Source organism: Podarcis raffonei, chromosome 3 (assembly GCF_027172205.1).
Source record: "Podarcis raffonei isolate rPodRaf1 chromosome 3, rPodRaf1.pri, whole genome shotgun sequence".
Taxonomy (NCBI): Eukaryota; Metazoa; Chordata; class Lepidosauria; order Squamata; family Lacertidae; genus Podarcis; species Podarcis raffonei.
Window position 1 is genome coordinate 7,954,710 of NC_070604.1, and position 25,506 is coordinate 7,980,215.

The 25,506-nt window shown below is 44.3% G+C and overlaps 1 protein-coding gene across 1 annotated transcript; it reads left to right on the plus strand.

Moving 5' to 3' along the window:
• The first annotated feature begins 347 nt into the window (after positions 1 to 347).
• On the plus strand, positions 348 to 25,018 carry PLEK (pleckstrin). Its single transcript, XM_053380473.1, has 9 exons — positions 348 to 496; positions 7,242 to 7,397; positions 9,652 to 9,833; positions 12,557 to 12,648; positions 13,196 to 13,380; positions 18,854 to 18,958; positions 20,674 to 20,757; positions 22,719 to 22,788; positions 24,613 to 25,018. Exons 1-9 carry the CDS (start codon positions 443 to 445, stop codon positions 24,750 to 24,752), a joined length of 1,068 nt encoding a protein of 355 aa, XP_053236448.1. The 5' UTR covers positions 348 to 442; the 3' UTR covers positions 24,753 to 25,018.
• Positions 25,019 to 25,506: the final 488 nt, after the last annotated feature.

Consider the following 25,506-nt stretch of genomic DNA (forward strand, 5'->3'; position numbering starts at 1 on the left):
TGTGTTGTGATACCATTGCTGCTGGGTCATTGTCATTAAGAGAACTTCATTGTTTTTGTCTGGGTCAAATATTCCTGGCTGCCACTCCACAAGAGCGCCTCTTAAAATGTGTACTCGCTTAATTTAACAAGAGAAGCTCTGTTCTCTGAGACTTCTGGAAAAAGAAAATACATTGGTGGTTATTTTCCCCCACCCAGTTTGTGCTAAGAGCTCAGTGTAAACAATGTTATTATTAGTTTATACTGTATTTTTAAAAGTTCTTAACTTACCATGTACACATGATTCTGCATTTCCTTCTTCCGGAAGAGGAAATGAGCTTGCTTTCATGTGATTAAGAAGCAGAGGGATTTGCGAAAGTGACAGCTGTATAAATGCAGCTGGCGAAACCTTTGCATTGTCAGATGTGTTTGAATTCTGCTGGAGCAGAAGGAGCAGCGCAGAGATGGAACCTGAGAGAGAACCCAGGCGTATCAGGGAAGGATACCTCGTCAAGAAGGTACGTGCGGACCATTTTGGACAAAAGCTGTGGGAGGGCAACGCTTGATCTGAGCAAACGAATGCTGAGCTCACTATTCTTGAGCGTGTGAACCTGAGAGTTATAACTCTCAGGCAGAAGGACAGGACATTTACGTAGAACGTAAAAGCCTTCGTTAATCTCTGTAATATTTATGCTTGAAATACAGAGTGCCTTTTGTTTTCTGTGAGCATGCAATGGCAAGCGGGGAAGGGGGACAGGACAGACATGCCTCTTCCACGATAGCTCAGTTGGTAGAGCATGAGACACTTCATCTCAAGGTCCTGGGTTCAAGCCCCATGTTGGGCAAAAGATTCCTTCATTTCAGGGGGTTGGACTAGATGACCCTTGTGGTCCCTTCCAACGCTACAGTTCTATGATTCTACGTATGAAATTATGCCTGTTGTGGAGAAATTGGATAGAGAGACATCATAATCCAAGAAGATGGGTTAGCCAAAAAAGCTGGCATCAGCTGGTGAAGGGCAGGCTATAAGTACAAATAATAAATATTTATTTGATGATGCTGGATGAGACTACAGAAGACTGAACTTAAAGTTAAAGCAAGCGATCTTTCTCTCTAAGCTAATGAGAATCCTCCGGGTAATTGACACCCACATCCCACAACACAAGATTGATGGAATGTTTGATGAGTAGGAAAACCCTACAAGGAAGGTGCCCAGACCACAAGACCAAGTAAGACAGCAAGGGAGGAACCAAAAGAGACTTCTTGTGTGCTGATAAGGCACTTGCCAAAGCAGAAGCTTTTCTGTTGGGGAATTCTAAGTGCCACAAACAAGAACAAAAGAGTTGGCACTTCATCTTTGCCTAAAGTTTATTTTGGACATGTATACCCTACTTTTCTGGGGCAATTCATATGAATTAATGACGCAGGCCTTCTGGCGGTTCCCTCGCTGTGAGAAGCCAAGTTACAGGGAACCAGGCAGAGGGCCTTCTCGGTAGCGGCACCCGCCCTGTGGAACGCCCTCCCACCAGATGTCAAAGACAAAAACAACTACCCAACTTTTAGAAGACATCTGAAGACAGCCCTGTTTAGGGAAGCTTTTAATGTTTAATAGGTTATTGTATTTTAGTGTTTTGTTGGAAACACTGTGTTATGACACTGCTGTTTTCTTGTTAAGTTTGTTTTTAATAATAATAATAATAATAATAATAATAATAATAATAATAATTTATTATTTGTACCCCGCCCATCTGGCTGAGTTTCCCCAGCCACTCTGGGCGGCTTCCACAGAGACCAAAAATACACTAAAATGTCACACATTAAAAGCTTCCCTGAACAGGGCTGCCTTAAGATGTCTTCTGAATGTCAGGTAGTTGTTTATCGCTTTGACATCTGATGGGAGGGTGTTCCACAGGGCGGGTGCCACTACCAAGAAGGCCCTCTGCCTGGTTCCCTGTAGCTTTGCTTCTCGCAATGAGGGAACCGCCAGTAGGCCCTGGGCGCTGGACCTCAGCGTCCGGGCAGAACGATGGGGGTGGAGACGCTCCTTACAAAGGTAAGAAATGAATTTAGGGAATACACAAAGCAAATCACAGCCATTCTTCCAGATTCACACTTCTCTGAATTTTGCCACTTCCCTAGCCAAGAAATATATGAGGGTTAAATGTGGATAAAAATACATATAACAATAATATTAACATACAAAAATGCATTATATTCAGGGAGAGTCTTTTGCAAAAAAATATATGTGTTAGTAATTCCACATACCCCCCAAAAAATTGTTTACTGGGAGAAATTAGCACTAAAATGTGAGCAAGTCTTCACGGGAATTTAGAAAGATAAATATTTGCACATTCCTGCAGAAATGACCTGAACCTAAGTTGGAAAAATGAGATGCAAATGAACCCAAATCAATAGATCTATCTGGGGCTGGGTTATGGCAACAGGTGTGGGGAGGCTTTCTCATCTGGGGCATGTTGGCCATGGGCTGGACTTACCAGCGGAATATATGTGGCACAGCTCTCAGGGTTCAGCAGGTGGGGCATCTGGGAGCAGCCGTTGTGTTTAGGCATGTGGTGTAACAGACTCAAAGGAAAGGAGAAGTGGTATTTTGGGGAAGTTGCCCAGAGGCCACACTTCTAGTTTTCTATCTCTTCCCCTCCTAAAAAAAGAAAAGAAAAGAAGTATTATTCATTTGAGAATAATATTCAGGGAACTTCTGTCTTGGCCCCATTCTTTGATTGATTGAAAGAGTAGGCAACAATGGGTTAAAACAAAAGCACATTGTGTGGGGGGGGTGTTTGTAGATGCAAAAGAGGACAGGTCTCCTGCTTCTTTGCATAGGAATTTCAGCAAGTGTAGCTCTGCGTCTATATAATTATTTAAGTTACATGAGCTCTGTCCTTTTTTCCATCTGACTAACCTACTACACCATAGGAAGCGAAACCAATCCCTCCCTCCCCTACATGAACTCAGTTTGGGTTCCAAGGGTTGGAGTTTCCAAAGCCAAACTTCTTCCAGCTTGCCTTAGAAATATTACTGCAAGCTCCAGGCCTGCGTGCCAGGAAGAGAAAGCCCTAGTCATTTGATTATCAGTTCTAGAGAGCACAGTTTGTCTCTCCTGTACATCACAACCTGTGAAGCCCTACGAGCTTTTCAGAAATGAAATCTCCCATTAATTATTTCCAAGCCAGAGCCTACGAGTCTCTTTTGGGATGGTGCACAATGTGTATGAGGATAGAACTTTGGGAGCAATTCTGAAGAAGAGATTTTGTGGCCGCGATTTCAATGTAGAAAATCAGACTCTACATGAAATAGGACAAAATTGCCATTATAAGCTGTAAGGTATCACAGAAGGCAGCAAAGATTCTCTGGCCTAAGGGAGCTGGGCATGTTTAGCCTGGAGAAGAGGAGGTTAAGGGGTGATAGGATAGCCATGTTCAAATATATAAAAGGATGTCACATAGAGGAGGGAGAAAGGTTGTTTTCTGCTGCTCCAGAGAAGTGGACACGGAGCAATGGTTCCAAACTACAAGAAAGAAGATTCCACCTAAACATTAGGAAGAACTTCCTGACAGTAAGAGCTGTTCGACAGTGGAATTTGCTGCCAAGGAGTGTGGTGGAGTCTCCTTCTTTGGAGGTCTTTAAGCAGAGGCTTGACAACCATATGTCAGGAGTGCTTTGATGGTGTTTCCTGCTTGGCAGGGGGTTGGACTCGATGGCCCTTGTGGTCTCTTCCAACTCTATGATTCTATGATTCTATGATTCTATGATGGTGCTGCCGCTGAAGCAAAAAGCTGCCTGTCAGCTAATATAAACTGCTTTGCCAAGATGTGCCTGCAAATCTCCAGATGTCCCTGACCCTAACCAGGACCGGCCTAGTGGTTTGCATTGCGAAGCCTTACAGTATGAATAGGTAACAACAGCAAGCTACGGAGAAAGCAATTAACGGTATACAATGGACCTCTGAAGCTATAACCCTATACAGTGGTACCTCAGGTTAAGTACTTAATTCGTTCCGGAGGTCCGTTCTTAACCTGAAACTGTTCTTAATCTGAGGTACCACTTTAGCTAATGGGGCCTCCTGCTGCCGCTGCACTGCTGCTGTGCTATTTCTGTTCTCATCCTGAAGCAAAGTTCTTAACCCGAGGTACTATTTCTGGGTTAGCGGAGTCTGTAACCTAAAGCGTATGTAACCTGAAGTGTATGTAACCCGAGGTACGACTGTACTGAGTTACTTGGGACTCAAGGAAGCTCAGTGTAAGTCCGTGGGCTGTAAATCTCAGTGTGTGACCAGGGGACAGAATCTCAAACCCAGGGTTGAATGCAACCTCTCTACTAGTCCTCAGAATTGCACTACATGTCACAAACAGCATACATATTGTAACGAAAGAGAATGCTTCTCGCTTTCACACGGGACAGCACCTTGTGGTTTTCTCAGCTTCTTCAGTTGAGAAGTGCTGGGGAAACTACATGATTTCCCTGTTAAGTTTTGCTTCTTAATCTCATGTGAGCTTCTTAATCTCATGTGACCATAAACTGTACTGTGGTGAGGGCAAGGCACTCTGTGCTGCTCTGAAGCACTTTCTTGAATGGTTATGTCTCATGTTTCAGGGCGTTGCCCTGGCACTGAAAAGGGATTCTGGGCTCAACTTTTACCGTGAGCACAGCCCTTTGTGTTAACTTAACTCCTTCTATCCAAAGCGACTTTCCTTTTCTTTTTCTTTCTAATGTGTTTTTATTAAAAGTGCATACCGTCTCTCTGTTTCCAATCACAGAGTCCTTCATGCAGGTCAGTTACATTCAGTGTGACATTACTGTCCAATGTCAATGAGCAGTCATCATTCAAAGGCAGTCGTGCTGGTCCCTGAGCCTTATAGCGCCCTATCTGGCCCTTCCCCTTCTCCCTCCTTTCTGCCTCCCATCCCATCCCCTGGAGCAACCTTGACCTGAACAAGCAATGACATCCTTCTGTGATGTGTACAGAGCTTCTGAACTGAGGCAACATTAGGCCATCAAACCACGATTGAATCAAATAATTCAGAAACCCCAATATGGGCAGCCATTAATCAAAGCTTTATGGGTCTGGTTTTAGAGACCTCTTCTTTTCAACTGCTTTATGTTGTAGTGCGATCCTGCTGACCACCACTTACAGGTACACAACAGATCATATATGTGTTATTTTCCTAATCACAAATTACCAGCCTCTGTCGAATAATCAGGGACATCTTGTTTTTAAAACCCTGTCCTAAAGCCATACAGCTGAACATGCCTGTTTTCTTAAGATATCGGTATGTTAGTTTTTGCTTCTTGGAGAAACCTCAAAACAGCCAGTATAGTGTGAGAATTAAGTAACCAAGCTAGTTGCTTCACACTTTGTACAGAACTGCGAAATTGCAAGTCACCACTAAATGCTGTTCTAACCTAACCACTATTCCATAATGCTCAGCCCTCCTTTTCCCTTAACCCCCTGCTCCCCTATTATTCTTCAGACTACTGCAGAGATCACATGGCATTTGATACAAAAATTATATTGTCTAAAGTGTTTGAATATCGGGTCAGTCAAATTCCCCTCCCAGCTCTAGGAATAGGCGCAATTTACTTAGTTATTTAATTTGCATCTTTCTCTTCTTCCCAGAGGAGCCCAGTGCAGCAAACATCAAATTTTTTAAGAGTAAGGCATTCTTCCAGAATGGCAGCTGAAAAAAGTAAGAGAGGACTTCTGCAGGAACCCAAACCTCTATTGTTTCTGTTGTATACTCCTTTCATTTCATTAAAAGGTAGAATACACACCTAAGGACAGATCAACCCCATATATACAAAGCACATTTGATGCACCTTTAAAGCATCAGGGTTGAAGGTCAGGGTTTTGATTTGGATTTCGGCATCAATGTCAGCCCTTGTGAACCCAATGGTTCCCAAGCAGTTATCTTTTCACACAGGCTGACATTGATGCTGAAATCCAGCATCGCCTGAGCTCTGCGAGTGCAGCTTTCTCCTGATTGAAGTGCACAGTGTCTGAGGTCTGGGACATTTGCAGGGAAACCAAAATGCTTGTTTACAAAGGTATTGTACTACCAACCTTACTGCATGCTTGTGAAACATGGACCACTTATAAATGCCATCTCCAACTCCTTTAAAGTATCCATCAATGGTGTCTCCAAAAACTTTTACACATCACTTAGGAAGACAGACAAGCTAATGCCAGTGTACTGGAAGATGCAAAGATCACCAGTGTCAAAGCAATGATTCCTCAACATCAACATCACTGGATTGGTCATGTTGTTCAGATGCCTGATTATCGTCTTCCAAAGCAACTGCTCTATCCCAGACTTAAAAATGGAAAGCATAATGCTGGTGGTCAACAAAAGTGGGTTAAAGACTCTCTCAAGGCAAATCTTTAAAAAATGTAGTATAAACACCGACAATTGGAAAACACTGGCATGTGAGCCAATTGGAGAACAGCCTTTACCAAAGGTGTTGTGCTCAAACTCAGGATGAAAGAGAGGAAGACACATTGTGTAAGGATATGTGGATCCAGAGTTGGCCTCCACAGTCACTTACGGACTCACTGTTAAAACCGTGTTCATGGAAGACCACCTTACTCGGAGATGAGTGATCGCCAGAGAAGAAGAAGCTTGGGAACGATTGGGTTCCACAATAGAAGAAAAGTAAAGGTAAAGGTACCCCTGCCCGTACGGGCCAGTCTTGACAGACTCTGGGGTTGTGCGTTCATCTCACTCAAGAGGCCGGGAGCCAGCGCTGTCCGGAGACACTTCCGGGTCACGTGGCCAGCGTGACAAAGCTGCATCTGGCAAGCCAGCACAGCACACAGAACGCCGTTTACCTTCCCACTGGTAAGCGGTCCCTATTTATCTGCTTGCACCCGGGGGTGCTTTCGAACTGCTAGGTTGGCAGGCGCTGGGACCAAGCAACGGGAGCGCAACCCGCCGTGGGGATTCGAACTGCCGACCTTTCGATCGGCAAGCCCTAGGCGCTGAGGCTTTTACCCACAGCGCCACCCGCGTCCCTGATACAATAGAAGAAAGGAAGGATCTAAATGTATGGGTGGGGGAATGAATAAATAACCCTAATACTGTATGTTACATTGTTTTTAGAATCTCCTTGTGTCTTTGGGGATTGATAGGTGCTTGACACGTTTTGGGTAAATAAGGATTTATTTAGATGCAACTTCATTAAAAATGCTTTCATTGGCATTGTCACAGGATGCCTAGATAATTTTGTCTTAAACTTGTTTGCGTACAGGGTAGCATGTTTAACACCTGGAAACCTATGTGGGTAGTCTTGTTAGAAGACGGAATTGAATACTTTAAGAAGAAGACAGACAACAGCCCTAAAGGAATGATCCCTCTGAAGGGAAGCACCTTCACAAGTCCCTGCCAGGATTTTGGTAAAAGAATGGTGAGTATGCATGTCTTCTGCAGTACACTGAAGAAAGCAGGCAGGAAGGTGGGGGATTTAAGCTCTGGATTAGGTTTCTTCCACTGTAGTTAAGATATTGTCAGATCTTGCTGGCTGCAGAAGCTGATACTAGCCTTCCTAGTGTTTAGAGAGGATGCCATGCAAATTCAGCCCAGCAAAATGCTAAGACAGGGTGGAGAACCAGACGATGTTGGACTCAAACACCTATCAGCTTCAGCCGGCATGGCCAACGGTCAGAGATGATGGGAGTTGTAGTCCACCAACACCTGGGAAGCTGTTCTAAGAAAACCATGCTGGTCATTTTCTTTCTAAGGATAGATTCAGGGCTTATTCACACCTCCTTTTGCCCTGCCTCCTTCCGCTGGGGTAACCCAGTCAGAACAAGTAGCCTTTGGGTTTTTCATGGATTGCTGTTCCAGTTTTGTGGTGGGACAATGGCAAAATCACTTGGACCTGTGCCTAGAAAGATGGGGAAAGCAGAAAACCAAGCATGGGATGAGCAGAAGGGTGGGCGAGCCCTTGCTTGACAGATTTTTATTGTTATGGGAATTTACATGAAACAGAGTGGTTAAGGTCCAGCATGCATCTCGACTATACTTTGACAGTGCAGTTCTTCACACAGATAAAGAACTGGGGACTATTGATATTGTGGTGAGACAGCTTCTCTGTCTCCGAAAAACTCACATATCTGAGTAAGGGGCAGTAGGAATTGTTGGCTGGAACTAATGCTCTTCGGTTAGGAGGAACAGCAGTCTGAGCATGTAACTGTTGCTAAACTGTATGGGACCATTTCTTTCCAAATCAATATGTACAAGATCAGACTGTGCTAGTCTTCCAAGATTGGGGCAAATTGATTCAGTGTTTCCACCCCTGGAACACTGTAGTAGTCTGAGTGCTCGGTGCCTTTCTTAGATATCCGTCTGGGCAGAGAAGTCAGAAAGATGATTAGACCACTGCAGTTTTCCTGAAAGGGCAACGTGAAAGCAATAGTTTAAAATAGCTAGTCCTACTTTGGAAAGCATGCATGTGATCCCAAGTCCCTTTCAGTTCAAACTGTTGTATCCAACTTAGAACAAACCCATTAAAATGAATGAACCTAAGCAAGTCATTTCCATTAACTTCAATGGGTCTATTCTGAGCACTCCTCGGATACAACCCTATTTTCTTCAATAGGGTGTGGATTGTGCTAATTCCCTAGCCTAAGATAAAGTAGATACTCAGCTTTTGCTATGTTGTGTCTTTGTGTATAAACAATAAATCAGCACGAATGTTTCCTGGTTATTTCTGTATTGCATGATCAAACCAAGGTTGCAGGTTTGATGGGACAGCTGCATATTCCTGCAATGTAGGGGGTTAGAGATGATCCTAAAAGTCCTTTCCAACTCTACAATTCTATGATTCTAAGAGCAGATAATGGTGTAAAAATTCTATTCTGTTCCATACTACTTTACAGTTCCTTCCCAGCTTGCCCAGTTTAAGCAGTTTATACTGCTGAATTTAGGCTGCAATTCTATACATACTAAGGGACACGGGTGGCGCTGTGGGTTAAACCACAGAGCCTAGGACTTGCCGATCAGAAGGTCGGTGGTTCGAATCCCTGCGACGGGGTGAGCTCCCATTACTTGGTCCCTGCTCCTGCCAACCTAGCAGTTCAAAAGCATGTCAAAGTGCAAGTAGCTAAATAGGTACCGCTCCAGCGGGAAGGTAAACGGTGTTTCCGTGCGCTGCTCTGGTTCTCCAGAAGTGGCTTAGTCATGCTGGCCACATGACCCGGAAGCTGTCTGTGGACAAACGCTAGCTCCCTCGGCCAATAAAGTGAGATGAGCACCACAACCCCAGAGTCGGCCACGACTAGACCTAATGGTCAGGGGTCCCCTTTACCTCTATACATACTTACCTGGGCATATGCGCCATTGAACTTGGTGGGAATTACTTCTGAGTAGGCAAGTTCATGCTTGTTCTGTTAGTTGCTTGTTCATATAAGCTGTGCTGCCAAATATATGAAACCTGCACACACAGTCTACCTTTAGAGCACATTTGAAGCATATGATTTCTCTCAAAGAATTCTGAGCATTGTAATTTGCCTTTCAACGAGTTATAATTCCAAGCAACACTTAGCAAACCACAGTGCCCAGAATTCTTTGAAGGGGAAAATGTGCTTTAAAGGTCTAGGGTACATGCAGCCCTTATGCAATGGACAAGTGTAAATCATTATGAAATGGTTCTCTTCTAGTTTGTCATGAAGCTCACTACTGCCAAGCAACAGGACCACTTCTTCCAAGCCTCTCATCTCGAGGACAGAGATGTCTGGGTGAAAGACATCAAGAAGGCCATTAAGTGCATCGCGGGAGGTCAACGGTTTTCTAGGAAATCCACCAGGAAGTCTATTAAGCTTCCAACCACCATCAACCTGGGGTTTGTTAAAATAGACTTCTTCAAATATTAATTTAAAAGGCAGGAACATATCCTCTTGTTTCCTTAGGGGCTAATTACACATAAATGTGATGCTATGATTTCAAAATAGGGACGCGGGTGGCGCTGTGGGTTAAACCACAGAGCCTAGGACTTGCCAATCAGAAGGTCGGCGATTTGCATCCCCGCAACGACGGGGTGAGCTCCCGTTGCTCGGTCCCTGCTCCTGCCCACCTAGCAGTTCGAAAGCACATCAAAGTGCAAGTAGATAAATAGGTACCGCTCCGGCGGGAAGGTAAATGGCGTTTCCGTGCGCTGCTCTGGTTCGCCAGAAGCGGCTTAGTCATGCTGGCCACATGACCCGGAAGCTGTACGCCGGCTCCCTCGGCCAGTAAAGCGAGATGAGCGCCGCAACCCCAGAGTCAGCCACGACTGGACCTAATGGTCAGGGATCCCTTTACCTTTAATTACACATAAATGTGATGCTATGATTTCAAAAAAGAAAAGAAAAGAAAAGCAGCCTTGAGAGATGGAAAATTGGGCTGGAGAAGTGATGGGGAGGTAGAGGAGTGTGTCATCCTTTCCCCAGCTTTCCCACCCCCAATCGCATATCCCAGTTATTTATCCCCCAATGGAGCCTGAAAAAACTATATATTACAATTGTGAGTAGAGAAAGGATTAACACACACACACACACACACACACACACACACACACACACATCCTCTTCTCCAAATTCCCATCTCTCAAAGCTGCTTTTTATTTATTTAAAGGATATATGTGTGTGGAGCTATTTTAACGGCATTCACACTTGGGTTGTAGTAATCTGGTTTTATTGAGTCATCATTTCTTTGCTTTCTGTTGGGCAGATATGTAGGCACCAGGCATTGTCATAAAGCGAAGCTTTGTTTCCCCTATTCCCAAAACGCACAAGAAACTCAGAACCTGGCTAGAACAAAGCACTGAGATTACAAAAGTTAAAAATATTAATTGACAAAAGAGGAAGTTGACTTTTGTTTGTTTGTTTCCAAGTCCACTTGCAATTTGACTTTCACTTAGATTCAGTTAGGGTAGGAACATAAAGAGCCCTGCTGGCTCAGTCCAAGAGCCTATATATAGCCCGGCATCCTGTTCTTACAGTGGCCAAGCAGATATGTGTTGAAAACCCACAAGCAGGACATGAGTAGACCAACACTCTTCCCCACTTGCGGTTCTCAGCAGCTGGCAGTTGGAGCCATCCTGCCTCTGAAAGGGGAAATATGTGCTATGAATTTGTCTAACATCCTTGTAAAGCCATCCAAGTTGGTAGCCATCACAACATTCTGTAGAAGCAGAAAGTCTGATCTTTGAGGGAAGCAGATTTATTGTGCAAGAGCTCCAAATCAACTTTAATCATGTAACCGGAATTAGCTGGGATGTGATTGAATCCCATCTGAAAACAGCGACAGCCTGGAAGCACCCTGTGTTTAGACTTATGCCTGTATGATTATCTCAACTGTGTTGTTGTCATTTAGTCGTTTAGTCATGTCTGATTCTTCGTGACCCCCTGGACCAGAGCACGCCAGGCACTCCTGTCTTCCACAGCCTCCCGCAGTTTGGTCAAACTCATGCTGGTAGCTTCGAGAACACTGTCCAACCATCTCGTCCTCTGTCGCCCCCTTCTCCTTGTGCCCTCCATCTTTCCCAACATCAGGGTCTTTTCCAGGGAGTCTTCTCTTCTCATGAGGTGGCCAAAGTATTGGAGCCTCAGCTTCAGGATCTGTCCTTCCAGTGAGCACTCAGGGCTGATTTCCTTCAGAATGGAGAGGTTTGATCTTCTTGCAGTCCATGGGACTCTCAAGAGTCTCCTCCAGCGCCATAAATCAAAAGCATCAATTCTTTGGCGATCAGCCTTCTTTATGGTCCAGCTCTCACTTCCATACATCACTACTGGGAAAACCATAGCTTTAACTACGGTATACGGACCTTTGTTGGCAAGGTGATGTTTCTGCTTTTTAAGATGCTGTCTAGGTTTGTCATTGCTTTCCTCCCAAGAAGCATGGACAAAAGCTTTCATAGAAAGGCCACTTATTAGTTGTCTAAGTTATAAAAGCATGAGGTGAGCCTCCTTAGAGGATGTAGGCATTTTCTATGCCTGCCTAAGCCAGGGTTAGTCAACCTAAGGCCCATGAGCCACAAGTGGCCCATGGGGGTCATTTAACCGGCCCACAAGCCGCCTGCTCAGTGATTCTATAATTAGTGGGTCATTAGGACACGGGTGGCGCTGTGGGTTAAAGCCTCAGCGCCTAGGACTTGCCAATCGAAAGGTCGGCGGTTCGAATCCCCGCGGCGGGGTGCGCTCCCGTTGTTCGGTCCCAGTGCCTGCCAACCTAGCAGTTCGAAAGCACCTCCGGGTGCAAGTAGATAAATAGGGACCGCTTACCAGCGGGAAGGTAAACGGCGTTCCGTGTGCTGCGCTGGCTCGCCAGATGCAGCTTTGTCACACTGGCCACGTGACCCGGAAGTGTCTGCAGACAGCGCTGGCTCCCGGCCTATAGAGTGAGATGAGTGCACAACCCCAGAGTCTGGCAAGACTGGCCCGTACGGGCAGGGGTACCTTTACCTTTACCTTTTTAAGGACTGGAGTTTGCAGAGTCCCTTTGATGCATTTGCAGGAGGAATTTAAACCCCAAAGAGCCAAGTCGAACATTGTTTCCTAATTCTGCCTCACTTCTCTCACTGCACAGTGAGCTGTATCTCTCAATGAAAGACCCCGACAAAGGAATACGAGAAATGAAGCTGGAAAAGGACAAGAAAATTTTCAACCACTGCTTTACGGGTAAAGAGCTCTTATTTTTCCCTTTCAAAAAATGTTCCGTTGAGTAAAACAGGTGCTAGAAAATGGAGTCGCGACAGAAAGCATTTTGATGGGAGGAAAATGTCAGTTGCCATTCCAAAATAGTTGAACCTGCCAGGTCCTGAGAAAAATGTCCTATAGATATTGGGCAGAATGTGGCGGCACTGAGAGGGGAAATTGTTTCCAGTAGACAGAATGTGAAAACCGCATGGTCAAGGCTTTCCGATGAATTGGGCTTGAGTTTTGAAAGCTAATACCACAGCAAATTTGTTAGTCTTTAATATGGACTGGACACAGCCCTAAATACTTCATATAATTTACATATTCGCTGGCAAGTGGAATATTTAGCAGAGCCTGGCTCAAACCAAGTCCAGATATAGTCACCGCTGGCTTCATATTTCCAAACTGTAATTGCAATTTGAATTTAATTGAGAACATATCTCTTTGATTTGCTTAACTACTTGCAGTCTGCAGTACTTCATTTTGTGCCTTTCTGCTCAAACACCTTGGTTCATTTGCTTGCCCTTAGGTAGTTGTGTGGTTGATTGGCTCCTGTCAAACAACTCTATCAGGAATCGTCAAGAGGGTCAAATGTTGGCATCTGCCCTGTTGAACGAAGGTTATTTTCAGCCTGCTGGAGATATATCCAAGAGTGCACTGGAGGGCCTGTCAGAAACTTCCTTCCTTGACCACGAAGACGCCTATTATTATTTTGTAAGTAGTCTCTGTGAGTAGGTATATACTGTATATATGTGCATGTGTGTTGAAATATATGTCCATGTATATTTCCTGGTGGGACACGGGTGGCGCTGTGGGTTAAACCACAGAGCCTAGGACTTGCCGATCAAAAGGTTGGCAGTTCGAATCCCCGTGATGGGGTGAGCTCCTGTTGCTTGGTCCCTGCGCCTGCCAACCTAGCAATTCGAAAGCACGGCAAAGTGCAAGTAGATAAATAGGTACCACTCCAGCGGGAAGGTAAACGGTGTTTCCATGTGCTGCTCTGGTTCGCCAGAAGAGGCTTAGTCATGATGGCCACATGACCCGGAAGCTGTATGCCGGCTCCCTCGGCCAATAAAGCGAGATGAGCGCCGCAACCCCAGAGTCAGCCACGACTGGACCTAATGATCAGAGGTCCCTTTACCTTTACCTTTATCTTTATCTTTATATTTCCTGGTACTACACTTGGACTCCCCATTGACTTTTTTCTCAGGGCGTATACTCCACATTGCTTAATACAAATTAACCACCTTTTACTACTGCAGTGAAAATAGGTGGTCTATTTGGTGCAAACATCTTCAAATATTGATGCTATCTGATTGGCCCCCAAAGTTTCATGATTCATCTAATTTTACCTTCAACCAAAATCCTTCCTTCTGTTTTTAAAGTGGATGTGTTAGTTATGCAGTAACAAGGATTGACTTTTGACTGTTACAGGATTGCAGCATTGGTTCGGTTTTCTGCCCCAGCTGCCACAATTTTTTTAATACAATGTCTTGGATACTTATATTTAAATCTCTGCTTCCCAGCCTTTAATTTATTGCAAAGCACTTGGGAGGAAGAATGACTTGGCATCCCTCTGCTTCAGCAGAAGCAACAAAGCAAGCCAGCGTTCCTCCGAAAGTTAGTGACTGTGAATCACTGAAGTGCAAGACCTGGCCTCAGTTAGCTGTCATTTCAGAGGAAGCTGCCTTGTGTTCTTCTGTAAATGTATTCTATTTACATCTTTGTGGGTATTTTCCTATCCTAAGAGGGTTAATTGTAAATATATGACTCCAACCATTTCCACAGGCCTTCTGGAAATACAAGGTTGAATTCAGTGAAGTTCTACTCAGGGTAGACCCATTGAGGTTAATGGGCTGAAGTTAGTAATATCCATTTATTTGAAGGGTTCTGCGCTGAGTATAACTAATATTGGATATTATGAGTGGGAATCGACAGCGTTGCTGCATGCATAGAATGTGGTCTGCTCATGCAGTGGGCCTTCCCAAATTCAGGGACTGGCTGGATCAGGAGGAATGGTAGAGGCTGCCAGCCCAAGAGGATGACAACTTAGAGTAAGGTTACCAGATTTTTTTCATATAATCCAGGGACACTTTTTTTTTAAAGAGAGGGAAAATGTAATTTTTTTAAAAAAAAATTAAGAAGTAATATCCTTCCTCTGGGCCCCGGTCTGCTCCTTTGGAGCACTAGCTGCCATGGGGTAGGCTCGGGTTGGGCTTGGGCTCGGCCATGTGTCCTTGCCCTCCCAGTGCTCTCCTACCTAAACATTCCACCTAAACATTAGGAAGAACTTCCTGACAGTAAGAGCTGTTCGACAGTGGAATTTGCTGCCAAGGAGTGTGGTGGAGTCTCCTTCTTTGGAGGTCTTTAAGCAGAGGCTTGACAACCATATGTCAGGAGTGCTCTGATAGTGTTTCCTGCTTGGCAGGGGGTTGGACTCGATGGCCCTTGTGGTCTCTTCCAACTCCATGATTCTATGATTCTATGATTCTACCTCTCCTCCTAAGCCGTTGCCGTGGCGCGGCAAGGTCAGGGCTCCCCTCTTTTTTCTACTTCCTCTTTCTCTCTCTTCCTTCTCCTTCTCCTCTCCTCCTTCTCCCTGCATCGGCTCCGGGGTTTTCCTGGCCCCGGAGTGCCGCTAGGCAGTCCGCCGGGTAGCCGGGCGCTCTTGCGCCCGGCTCGATTTGGGTCACGGGGGGCGGTCAGTGGTTCCCCCTTGGCAGTGGCAGTCTCAGCAGCCTGGAGCCAGCCTGGTAGCGCAGTTGGCTCTTGCTGGCTTCAGGAGCTGCTCGCTGCCGTGGCGTCCTCCATTTTGCCTCGCCAGAAGTCCCCATATGTATAATGTATAAATATAAATCCGGGGACATTAAATGAAATCCGGGGACATTCCGGGGACGGATTTTGCCTGGGGACAGATTTGTAAATACAGGGACTGTCCCCGGGAAACAGGGACGTCTGGTAACCATAACTTACAGCCCAGAGCCTGGGGGACAAACGACTGAGGAGCAGTCAGCAGAAGGGCAGAAGGGATGAGCTGGGGACTGAAGAAGAAGAAGAAGAAGAAGAAGAAGAAGAAGAAGAAGAAGAAGAGTTTGGATTTGCTATCCCGCTTTATCACTACCCAAAGGAGTCTCAAAGCGGCTAACAATCTCCTTTCCCTTCCTCCCCCACAACAAACACTCTGTGAGGTGAGTGGGGCTGAGAGACTTCAAAGAAGTGTGACTGGCCCAAGGTCACCCAGCAGCTGCATGTGGAGGAGTGGAGACACGAACCCGGTTCCCCAGGTTACGAGACTACCGCTCTTAACCACTACACCACACTGGCTCTCATAGGACTGATAGAAGCAGAAGACCTGAGCGGTCAAGGGTGCAGCGACAGTCCCAGTCCTACAGACTCTCTTCCCCCTCTGACTCCTCGCTCCAGGAGGGTCCTATGCCAGACAGGCCCAGAGGAGGAGCTCACCCCCTCAACACAGCCTTCGTCTGCTTGGGAGGAAGCCAGAGTGAGAGGCTAGAGGGGAGGGGCATACCTAGGGCTTAGTTTCAGCAATGCCTTCATTGAGTTAAGATGAAACAGGGACATTGATGTATTGTTGGTAAGCTGTTGTTTTGCTAATAATAAGCTAATTTCATTCCGTGCCTTCTGTATATGTGTCTACCCTGTGGATGACCTGGCTCCTTGACAGCTCCCTGACACCCACCCTCTCCTCCCCCCAACCCTCTAATCTGCTCTGGAAAGTAAGGGGAGCCCCCAGAACAGGTTGGGTGTGTGCGTGAATGGGGGCAGGAAAGAGGGGAAAGTCCCATGGCATGAGTGGACCTCATTCCCCATGTGCATACTCTACTTAGGACTCCAATGAATTCTATAAAACCAGGCCTTAGATTTGGTACATCCATCCTAGTGAGTTTGAGGTTCTACTTTTATCACTAAATGGAGCTTGTGGGGGTGGAAGAGGGAATGAACCTTCTCTGTCACCCTCTTACCTCCCCCTGTTCCACTGCTTGAAGACTTTTGGTATTGGAGTTTGTGGTGTGGATTTAAGCAATGAAGCGTGGGAAGGTAAGGAGTAGGTACATTGTACTCCATCCCCTGTGTGCTTCACTTCATGATGAAAGTGCTTTATAACCAGTGCACAACTGTTTGTTGTTTAGTCGTTTAGTCGTGTCCGACTCTTCATGACCCCATGGACCAGAGCACGCCAGGCACTCCTGTCTTCCACAGCCTCCCGCAGTTTGGTCAAACTCATCCTGGTAGCTTCGTGAACACTGTCCAACCATCTCGTCCTCTGTCGTCCCCTTCTCCTTGTGCCCTCCATCTTTCCCAACATCAAGGTCTTTTCCAGGGAGTCTTCTCTTCTCATGAGGTGGCCAAAGTATTGGAGCCTCAGTTTCAGAATCTGTCCTTCCAGTGAGCACTCAAGGCTGATTTCCTTCAGAATGGAGAGGTTTGATCTTCTTGCAGTCCATGGGACTCTCAAGAGTCTCCTCCAGCACCATAATTCAAAAGCATCCATTCTTCGACGATCAGCCTTCTTTATGGTCCAGCTCTCACTTCCACAACTAGTTTGGCCTTAAGACTGGCCTTCTCAGTCTTCTGTATGCATGATTATCTAGACTGCCAACTTCATTTGCTGATGCTGTCTAAGGGAATGCTAGTTGCATAGCTGTTGGCAAGGTCCCATATAATCAGTCCTGAGATTCTACAACTCTGGTTGGCAACTTTTTTAAGAAAGAAAAACAAACACATGCCATATTTTGTTGCTGAACAATTTTGGTTGTGCCATCTGACTCACTCCTCCATGACAAGGGCTTCCCTATATTAGGCACTCTAAATTTCTTTTTCATAGAATGCAGATGAAGACAAGAGTTATTTAACCCTCCCTTGACCCCACCCCACCCTGCTCCAGTGTGACCAGTGAGAGGAAGAAAGAGTACTCTTCATATTCTGCATTTCAGTTGCTCAATCAGGGAGCTGGGCATGTTTAGCCTGGAGAAGAGGAGGCTAAGGGGTGATATGATAGCCATGTTCAAATATATAAAAGGATGTCACATAGAGGAGGGAGAAAGGTTGTTTTCTGCTGCTCCAGAGAAGCGGACACGGAGCAATGGATCCAAACTACAAGAAAGAAGATTCCACCTAAACATTAGGAAGAACTTCCTGACAGTAAGAGCTGTTCGACAGTGGAATTTGCTGCCAAGGAGTGTGGTGGAGTCTCCTTCTTTGGAGGTCTTTAAGCAGAGGCTTGACAACCATATGTCAGTAGTGCTCTGATGGTGTTTCCTGCTTGGCAGGGGGTTGGACTCAATGGCCCTTGTGGTCTCTTCCAACTCTATGATTCTATGATTCTATGAATCCATTTCGCTCGGATATTGACTTGTGTGCACAAGAAAGCAAGGTGAGAACTTTCTCTGAGCCTCTACTGATCACATCGGAGAGGAAGTAACTTAAAATGCTGTTTGCCACAAAGGAAAAAGGAATTTGGTGCATACTTCCTATATACATGCTTTGTGCATCGTGCATGTATTCACTACGATGCATAAATCTTAGTCTCTAGTCCAGATAAAAGAATGACAAATAAAGTGGGATCCCAGTGTTGGGATAGGGGAGAGATTGAGCTCACAGCCTATTTGTTTGGAAGCTTTGGAAAGTTCAGCAGATGCTGACATTATTTGCTGTCTTATTTAGAAATATTTTTAACCTTCATTGCAAAGCAATGAATCTAGAGTAACACATCAAACTTGAAATATACTCAGAGTCGAGTGTGGATTTCATGCTCTTTATTCAGCTCATAGTAGCGAGGAATGAAAGTTCCCCCACAATATCTGCTTTATATACATTACAATGGGCCACATGTGATTGGCTGATTCTGGGATTCTCCTGTAGGCCAATCAGGTTGCGGATTCACTTCCACCTGGAGCTGGATTGGGTGGCTCCTGTGGACCAATCATACTGCTCCATTGTTCTAGGACCAATCAGACTGCTGCATTCTGAATCCTATTGTTCTAGGACCAATCAGACTGCTGCATTTTGGATCCTATTGTTCTAGGACCAATCAGACTGCTGCATTTTGGATCCTATTGTTCTAAGATCAATCAGACTGCTGCATTTTGGATCCTATTCACTCAGTACATATCAAAACTCTTTCAGGTGACGTTAGCAACATGGTCTTGTTCTTTCCTTAAAACAGGCAGATAGTGGATTCTTCAGTGAAGGGAATTCCAGTGATGATGATGGGATCTTCAAGGAAGAATTCAGAGGCGCAGTGGTCAAACAGGGATGTTTACTGAAACAGGTTGGTATAGACCTTGTTTGCTGTGATGGCTCAGAAAAGCAGTCAATATAGTACAGAAATATAAACCTTCTTAGGAAAACTGCCTATGCTGAAACCTCTCTTGACTCTCACAGCTGTGCTGTGTTGTGTTGCTCAGTGGCAATCAGCTGGTGAAACAGGGCATCCTTCAGGGGGGGTGTCACAATTGATCTGGTTTTGCCCAATTCCAACAGAATTGCAACACTGCCGTCACGCACGGGGCATATGAAGACTTTATAACCATGTGACTCACTGAGCTTGTCACTTGCTTCATGCAATCCTAAGAAGAAATTGCAGCACTGAGAGGAAATTATCACAGACTGAATCCACAGTAGAACGTTGGCCGTCAATTTTGAGGCACTTTCAGGAATATAAGTGGCACAGTATCCAAAATGTGAAGGGGAAATGAATTCTAAATGTTGTATTTTCTTTCTAGTACTGTAGAGACATTCTTCAGTCTGAATTATTTCAAGAGATACTGAGTTTTATAAGGAAGCAAAAGTACCACTTTTTAAAAAGGGTGTGTATTTGGAGTTACCCAAGCGAAGACTTTTAAGAGGCTTTTTGGATGTAAGCATTGGTGCAAGAAAAGCTTGCATTATAGCTAGTTTGAGGCTGAACAATATATTGCCTAAGGTCTACAACTGACCTGTAAAAGCTGTTGCCACAGATCTTCATTCCTTCTTGGGAATAACATTCATTATAGTCTGTGCTCTAGACCAGGGGGTCTCAATCTGTGGTCTATAGACCACCAGTGGTCTGTGAGCTTTATTCAGGTGGTCCACAGCATGTTCACATTAATTGACATATTGATTTTTTTATTGCTTCTTTAATTTCTTATATTGTATTTTATTGGATTGCAAATTGAATTCTGTGGAAGGCAAATGAAATATAAGAAATAAAGGAAGCAATGAAAACAGTAAGAAATCATACAGCATCTAGCACATTGCATTGCAATTGCTAAAAGAGGCAGAAAGAATCATTAAGTGGTGATTAACAATTTTCAAATGGTTCATGGGAAAAATAGTTTAGAGCAGTCGTTGCCAAACTATAATGGCTATTTCCCACCCAAGAAAAAACCAGCAGCCTTCTGAAAATGAAGATACTGTATGTGGCAATTGGTTTTAGAGGTCAATTTTAATTGCATTGGGAATTCTATAGAAGGGTGACATATACATCCCTAAAATAAAATAAAATAACTTTTAGGGTCTTGATTGTGCTGAGGAAGCAAAAACAGCAGAATTCCAGCAAAACCCATCGATATTCCTGGGATGCAGCCAGGGGATTTTTTGAGCAGGAACGTACCTTTTTAAAATTAAATAATAATTTTTTTTGGCCGGGGGAGAGGGGAGCTGGAACAGATATACACCCAATGCCTGAGCCAAAAATCCACCTATATCTGTAATCAATAAAGTTGTGGCCATTTCTAATCCAGATCACTGTCTGCTTGAGTTTATTAATAATATCTTACATTTAGCCCCTGCCCGGGGGGCGGGGGGGAGGTGTTGCAATGTGACTGGATCTGCAATAAACAACAACAACAAAATCACTTCTTGGTGAATTTCCCCAGAACAAAGCACTGGGTGCAGCTATCACAACATTCTCACTTAGCTACCACAGCGTTCTTCAGTTCTGTTTTTGGGATTTGTTATTGCAGTGCAGAAAATGAAAGTCACACATTCATTACATTTATTTAGGGGCACCGGAGGAAAAACTGGAAAGTACGGAAGTTTGTCCTGAGAGAAGACCCTGCCTACATGCATTACTATGATCCTGCAGGGGTAAGCCCGTTTTCTGTGGTTTTGCTGGACGTTTGATATGAAACCCGGCTTCAGAATCATGGGTTTGAGTGGCAGGATTGTTTATGTGAATTGTGTTCAGTTGCTGGGACCTCTCCTCTCGATTAAAAAAAAAGGGTATCTTCTTTTTAAAAAATATGTATTTATTTTATTGAACAAGAGAAACCTTAAAATACATTCCATGCCGACATACATTACATACATTCCATAAATTATAAAGATTATAAAGAATTGAAATAGAAAGGGGGGGGGGAGAAAAGAACAAAAAAAAGGAATTAAAAGAAATAAAAGTCTAAGTAGAAAAAGAATATACTTGCATCTGAAGTACACATCAGCAAAAGAAAAGAAATTTCCGACTAAACCCATTGTACTCTTTTACATTTAAGCTATTATTTACACAGTTTCCTAAAGTTGTTTCTCTTCATCTTAAATCTGACGTTTTCCAACAATTACTTTATATGACATGGCTCATTCAATATCTGCCAGGACATTTTCATGGTCACAGTACCCTTTGAGATATTCCTTAATTACTATCCATTCCTAATTAACTTCTTGTGTTGAGTTTCCTCTCACTGTTCCTGTTCTCCTTGCTAATTGTAAGTACTCTCATCAATTTGGCTTGCCACTCAATCTTTGAAGGGATAATTTCGCTTTTCCAATTTCTTGCTGTTAGAATCCTTGCTGCCTTATCTTCAGGGCTGTATATTCTAATATATTTTATCAACTTATTTATAGGCCATCTTTCAGGGCATAACCCCACGCAAGGAAGCTTATGTGTAATAAAAACGCAATACAATGCAAAGTGAAACAAAATCTGAATGGCAGCGGTACAATCATTATTTAAAACATGGGCTAGTTAAAATAGGGTTGCCATATTACAAAAGTTAAAATCCAGGCAAAGTTGCTGAGGTGGTTTGGGGGGGGGGATTAGGTCAAAATTGTTGAGTTCTTTTTAGGAACATCTCCACACAAAAAGGAAGAAGTTTGGGGGCTTTTTTGGAATTTTTTATGGATTATTTTTTGAAAAATGACAGCCCTCCCCACCATACGTCTTGGTTTCCCAGACATTTTGCAAATTTGGCAAAAATCCACCTGGACGCCATTCTGCTGGCTGATTCCTGGACATGTCCAAGAAATTCCGGACATATGGCAGCCCGAAGTTAAAATAAGTGAATAAAATAACCGAATAGATTTATGCAGCCCAAAAAGCTGTATGTTCTAAAACAGCTCTCTAGTTTAGTCACATTTAATAAATACCTCAATAAAGGGGAAGTATCCCAATTTTTGGGTGTGTGCAGTGAGTACAAAATGCACCTATTTCAGAAAGCCTTTGGCAAATGAGCTTCAGTCAGCAAAGTGGCTCCCATCCCCCAACTTTTGCAGCTTGTTCTGTTGTTCTAGCACAGTTTTTCTTCCATCTGTTCTGACCCTCCTGCCAACACACTGAGTTCTAACGTTATGTGTTTGAGAGAGAGGGAAGGGGAACCTTTTCATTATTTCCACATGGTTCATAATGTCAATAACTCCCGGTGAAACCTACTTTCCTTCACCTTTCTTCTACACTGAAGAACCCCGATTTTCTGGTTTTACTCCTCGATTGCCTATAGCCCATAGCTGTCAACGTTTCCCTTCTTTTAAGGGAAATTCCCTTATTCCGGGTAGGATTCCTCGCAAGAAAAGGGGAAAGTTGACAGCTATGCTATAGCCTGGTCCAACACACACAGCCATAGCCATGTCCATCTCACTCCAAAATGAGTTTTTAACCAAGATAAGAGACTCCAGTTCTTCATGATTTCCTCCTAGATTACACCATAGCCTGCATAAACACACACACTGATGGCCGTAATAATTTCTATCGTGTTGGTTTCAGCTGGAAGCGAAAAATGGTTTCCAGAATGAGTTTGTAGCCAAGCTAACAATGGTTTGATTTTGAATTATTTCAGGGGGAAGAGCCACTTGGAGCCATTCACTTGAGGGGTTGTGTGGTGACAGCGGTTGAAGACGCACCAGATGGTAAGCAGCAGCACATAGAGACTGTCCCTCGTGACATGCATGTTCATGTCTCATTCTAAGAAGTCTTTGTAACACTTCTGGTGGTGCCCCTAGGCGGGTGCCTCAGACATTTCTCTCTCCCCCCCCCCCCTCTCTCTCTCTCTCTCTCTCTCTCTTTCTTTCTTTCTTTCTTTCTTTCTTTCTTTCTTTCTTTCTTGTAAGTCTCCAGTCCTCTTAGAAAGAAAGTTGTGAAGCAAAATGTGCCAATATCTTCTAAGAGATTTCTGTGAAACAAGAGTGGCATGGCTGCCCTGTGGATTTCTCCTGGTACTGAGGAATGCCGCCTCTTGGTATTAGACAGGAGCAGCAGTGTATAGCTGACTTTCCATCGTATGTGTTAAGTTGTGGGTGAACATATCAGACGACACAGCGATTCTTCAGACAGCTCTTGTTTATTCACAGGCCAGAACAGGGCTGAAGGGTTCAGCTAACCTGCTTATATAGAGCTCAACTACAAAACAACAGTAGCAACTTTCTGTAACTATCCAATCACTGAACGTCACTTTCAATTCCTTATTTGCATATGCAGACCTGAGTGAAAACTATCTACTGCATCCCCCTGCTGGCCCAGGGTGAGAACTTCAGTACATAACACCACGCATAAGATTGTCATTGGCAGGGCCGTCTTAACCATAGGCACCAGGCCAAGAGTCCGGGGCCCGAGTGTGGGAAGAGCCCGCCCATTGGTCGGAGCCCCGTGGCGGGCTCTTCTGCTGTGGGCAGCTCTGCGCCGCGAGTTCGGGGGCAAGCAAGCCAACGAGGTGCTGAGGTGGGCGGGTAGCTCCTGCCCAACGCATGCTGCTTACACCACGAGGCGCCCGGCTTCACTCAGTCGCCGACGCCTCGGCCTGCTTTGCTGCGCTGGGCTCCTTATGTTTCCTGTTTTCTTTTCCTGAGCAGAGAAAAGCATGGTCTCAGCACCTAAAAAAAGGTTGACAACTCTGAGCAACTTGGGGGGGGGGGCGCCAGGCGGTCATCTTTGCATGCACTCCGGCACCACATATGCTTAAGTTGGCCCTGGTCAAGGGGTGGTTGCCACTCTAGTTTTGTGTTATGCCACATCCCCTCCATGGCAGCCATTTTGTGATGGGCAGCCCCAGCATGCTTTCAAAATTCAAAATGTCCCTGGTGGTCTAAAAAGGTTGGTGACCCCTGCTTCTTAACATATTCGAGGCCTGGAAGCAAATGGCTCAAACACTCCATTTTGCTGATTCCCAAACTGGGGCAGTCACATGAAAAAATAAGCATCTCCCTCTTAATATGTCAATTAGATAGAATTATCTTTGAATGTGAGCTGAATTGAATGTCTTTCCCCATCACTATTTCCTTGTCAGAAAGGCATTTTGATCTGTTCATTTATGCTTAAATCTGTCTGCAGGTAAAACCAACATTGGCTAGAATTTTCTTGTGATTTATTCTGTCTTTTCAGTATCAGTATTCAATATCCATACACTGCCTAAACAGAGCATGAGAGAGGTTTAAAAAAGGAGTGGGAGCAACGATCACCATTTCTGACCATTAGTGCTGGCTCAGGCTCAGGTTAGAGTCCCACCATGCTAGGTCACTGGCTTAGCTAACCATGATGCTGGCAGATTTGACTCCCAATTTCAAATGAAATACAGGCTTATTTATATATGTATGTAGAGTTGATTTTCTACGTGGAAATTGGAAGATTTTCAATTGTGTTTGCGAGAGTCGTGTGAAAATGGAAGAGACCATTGAGCCAGAAGAACTGAAACAGCTTCCAGACTCCTTTGCTCACAGTCTTCTTTCTCTCACAATTAGGCAAGAAAAATGATGTCGGGGGAAACCTGTTTGAAATCATTACTGCAAATGAGGTCCACTACATCTTGCAAGCAGCCACCTCCACAGAACGTACAGAATGGATCAAGGCCGTTCAAGTGGTTTCCAGGACTGGAAAGTGAAGAACTATAAGCTTTAGCAAAATACTAGTGCCTCTTGTTCAAAGGGTTTCTCCACACAACTGGCTATCTGTAGCCCTGTTCTCGTTCACGGATACCAGGGTAGCTATAACTCTGAAACTTTTATTTGACAATAACCTGTCTTAGAATTAGCACAGTATTTCACATGCCTGTGTCCTGTTCGCTTTCTATACCTTCCCATTATCCAAAACAGGATCATTTGGCCTCGTCACAACGGTCTGTAAAGTTTTCTCATGTACCACCAAGTACCGGTAAATAAGATGCTACTTTAAAGCAGATGCATGACTAAGGGTTACGTAAGCCTTATGATTTCTGCATATGGTAGTGGTTTGGGGGGAATTGTTTGTAAAATGAGTTTTGTATTTTAACGAACCCTCAGCCTCTTCACATACTGGTATATGTGTATCTGTAAGAAGCTCCAACTGAAGTAAATGGAGTTCTATTTGCCCTAATAGTATTAAAACTACAGCTAATGTCATGGAAATATATATATATATATTTGAAAAATGAACAAACTTGCTTTCTTTGATGAACCAATGAGAAGAATGGATTATTATTTTTAAAATACATACATGTATAAAAATACACACACACTGTCTCACACGCACCCACATCCACACAGCCAGCACTACTGTGGTCACTGAATAAGCCACAGGCTTCAGGCCGCTATTCTAGATAAGAGTAGGGCTTGTAACTTTAACCCAAAGCTGTAACCCAAAGTTATGACGGGGAACTA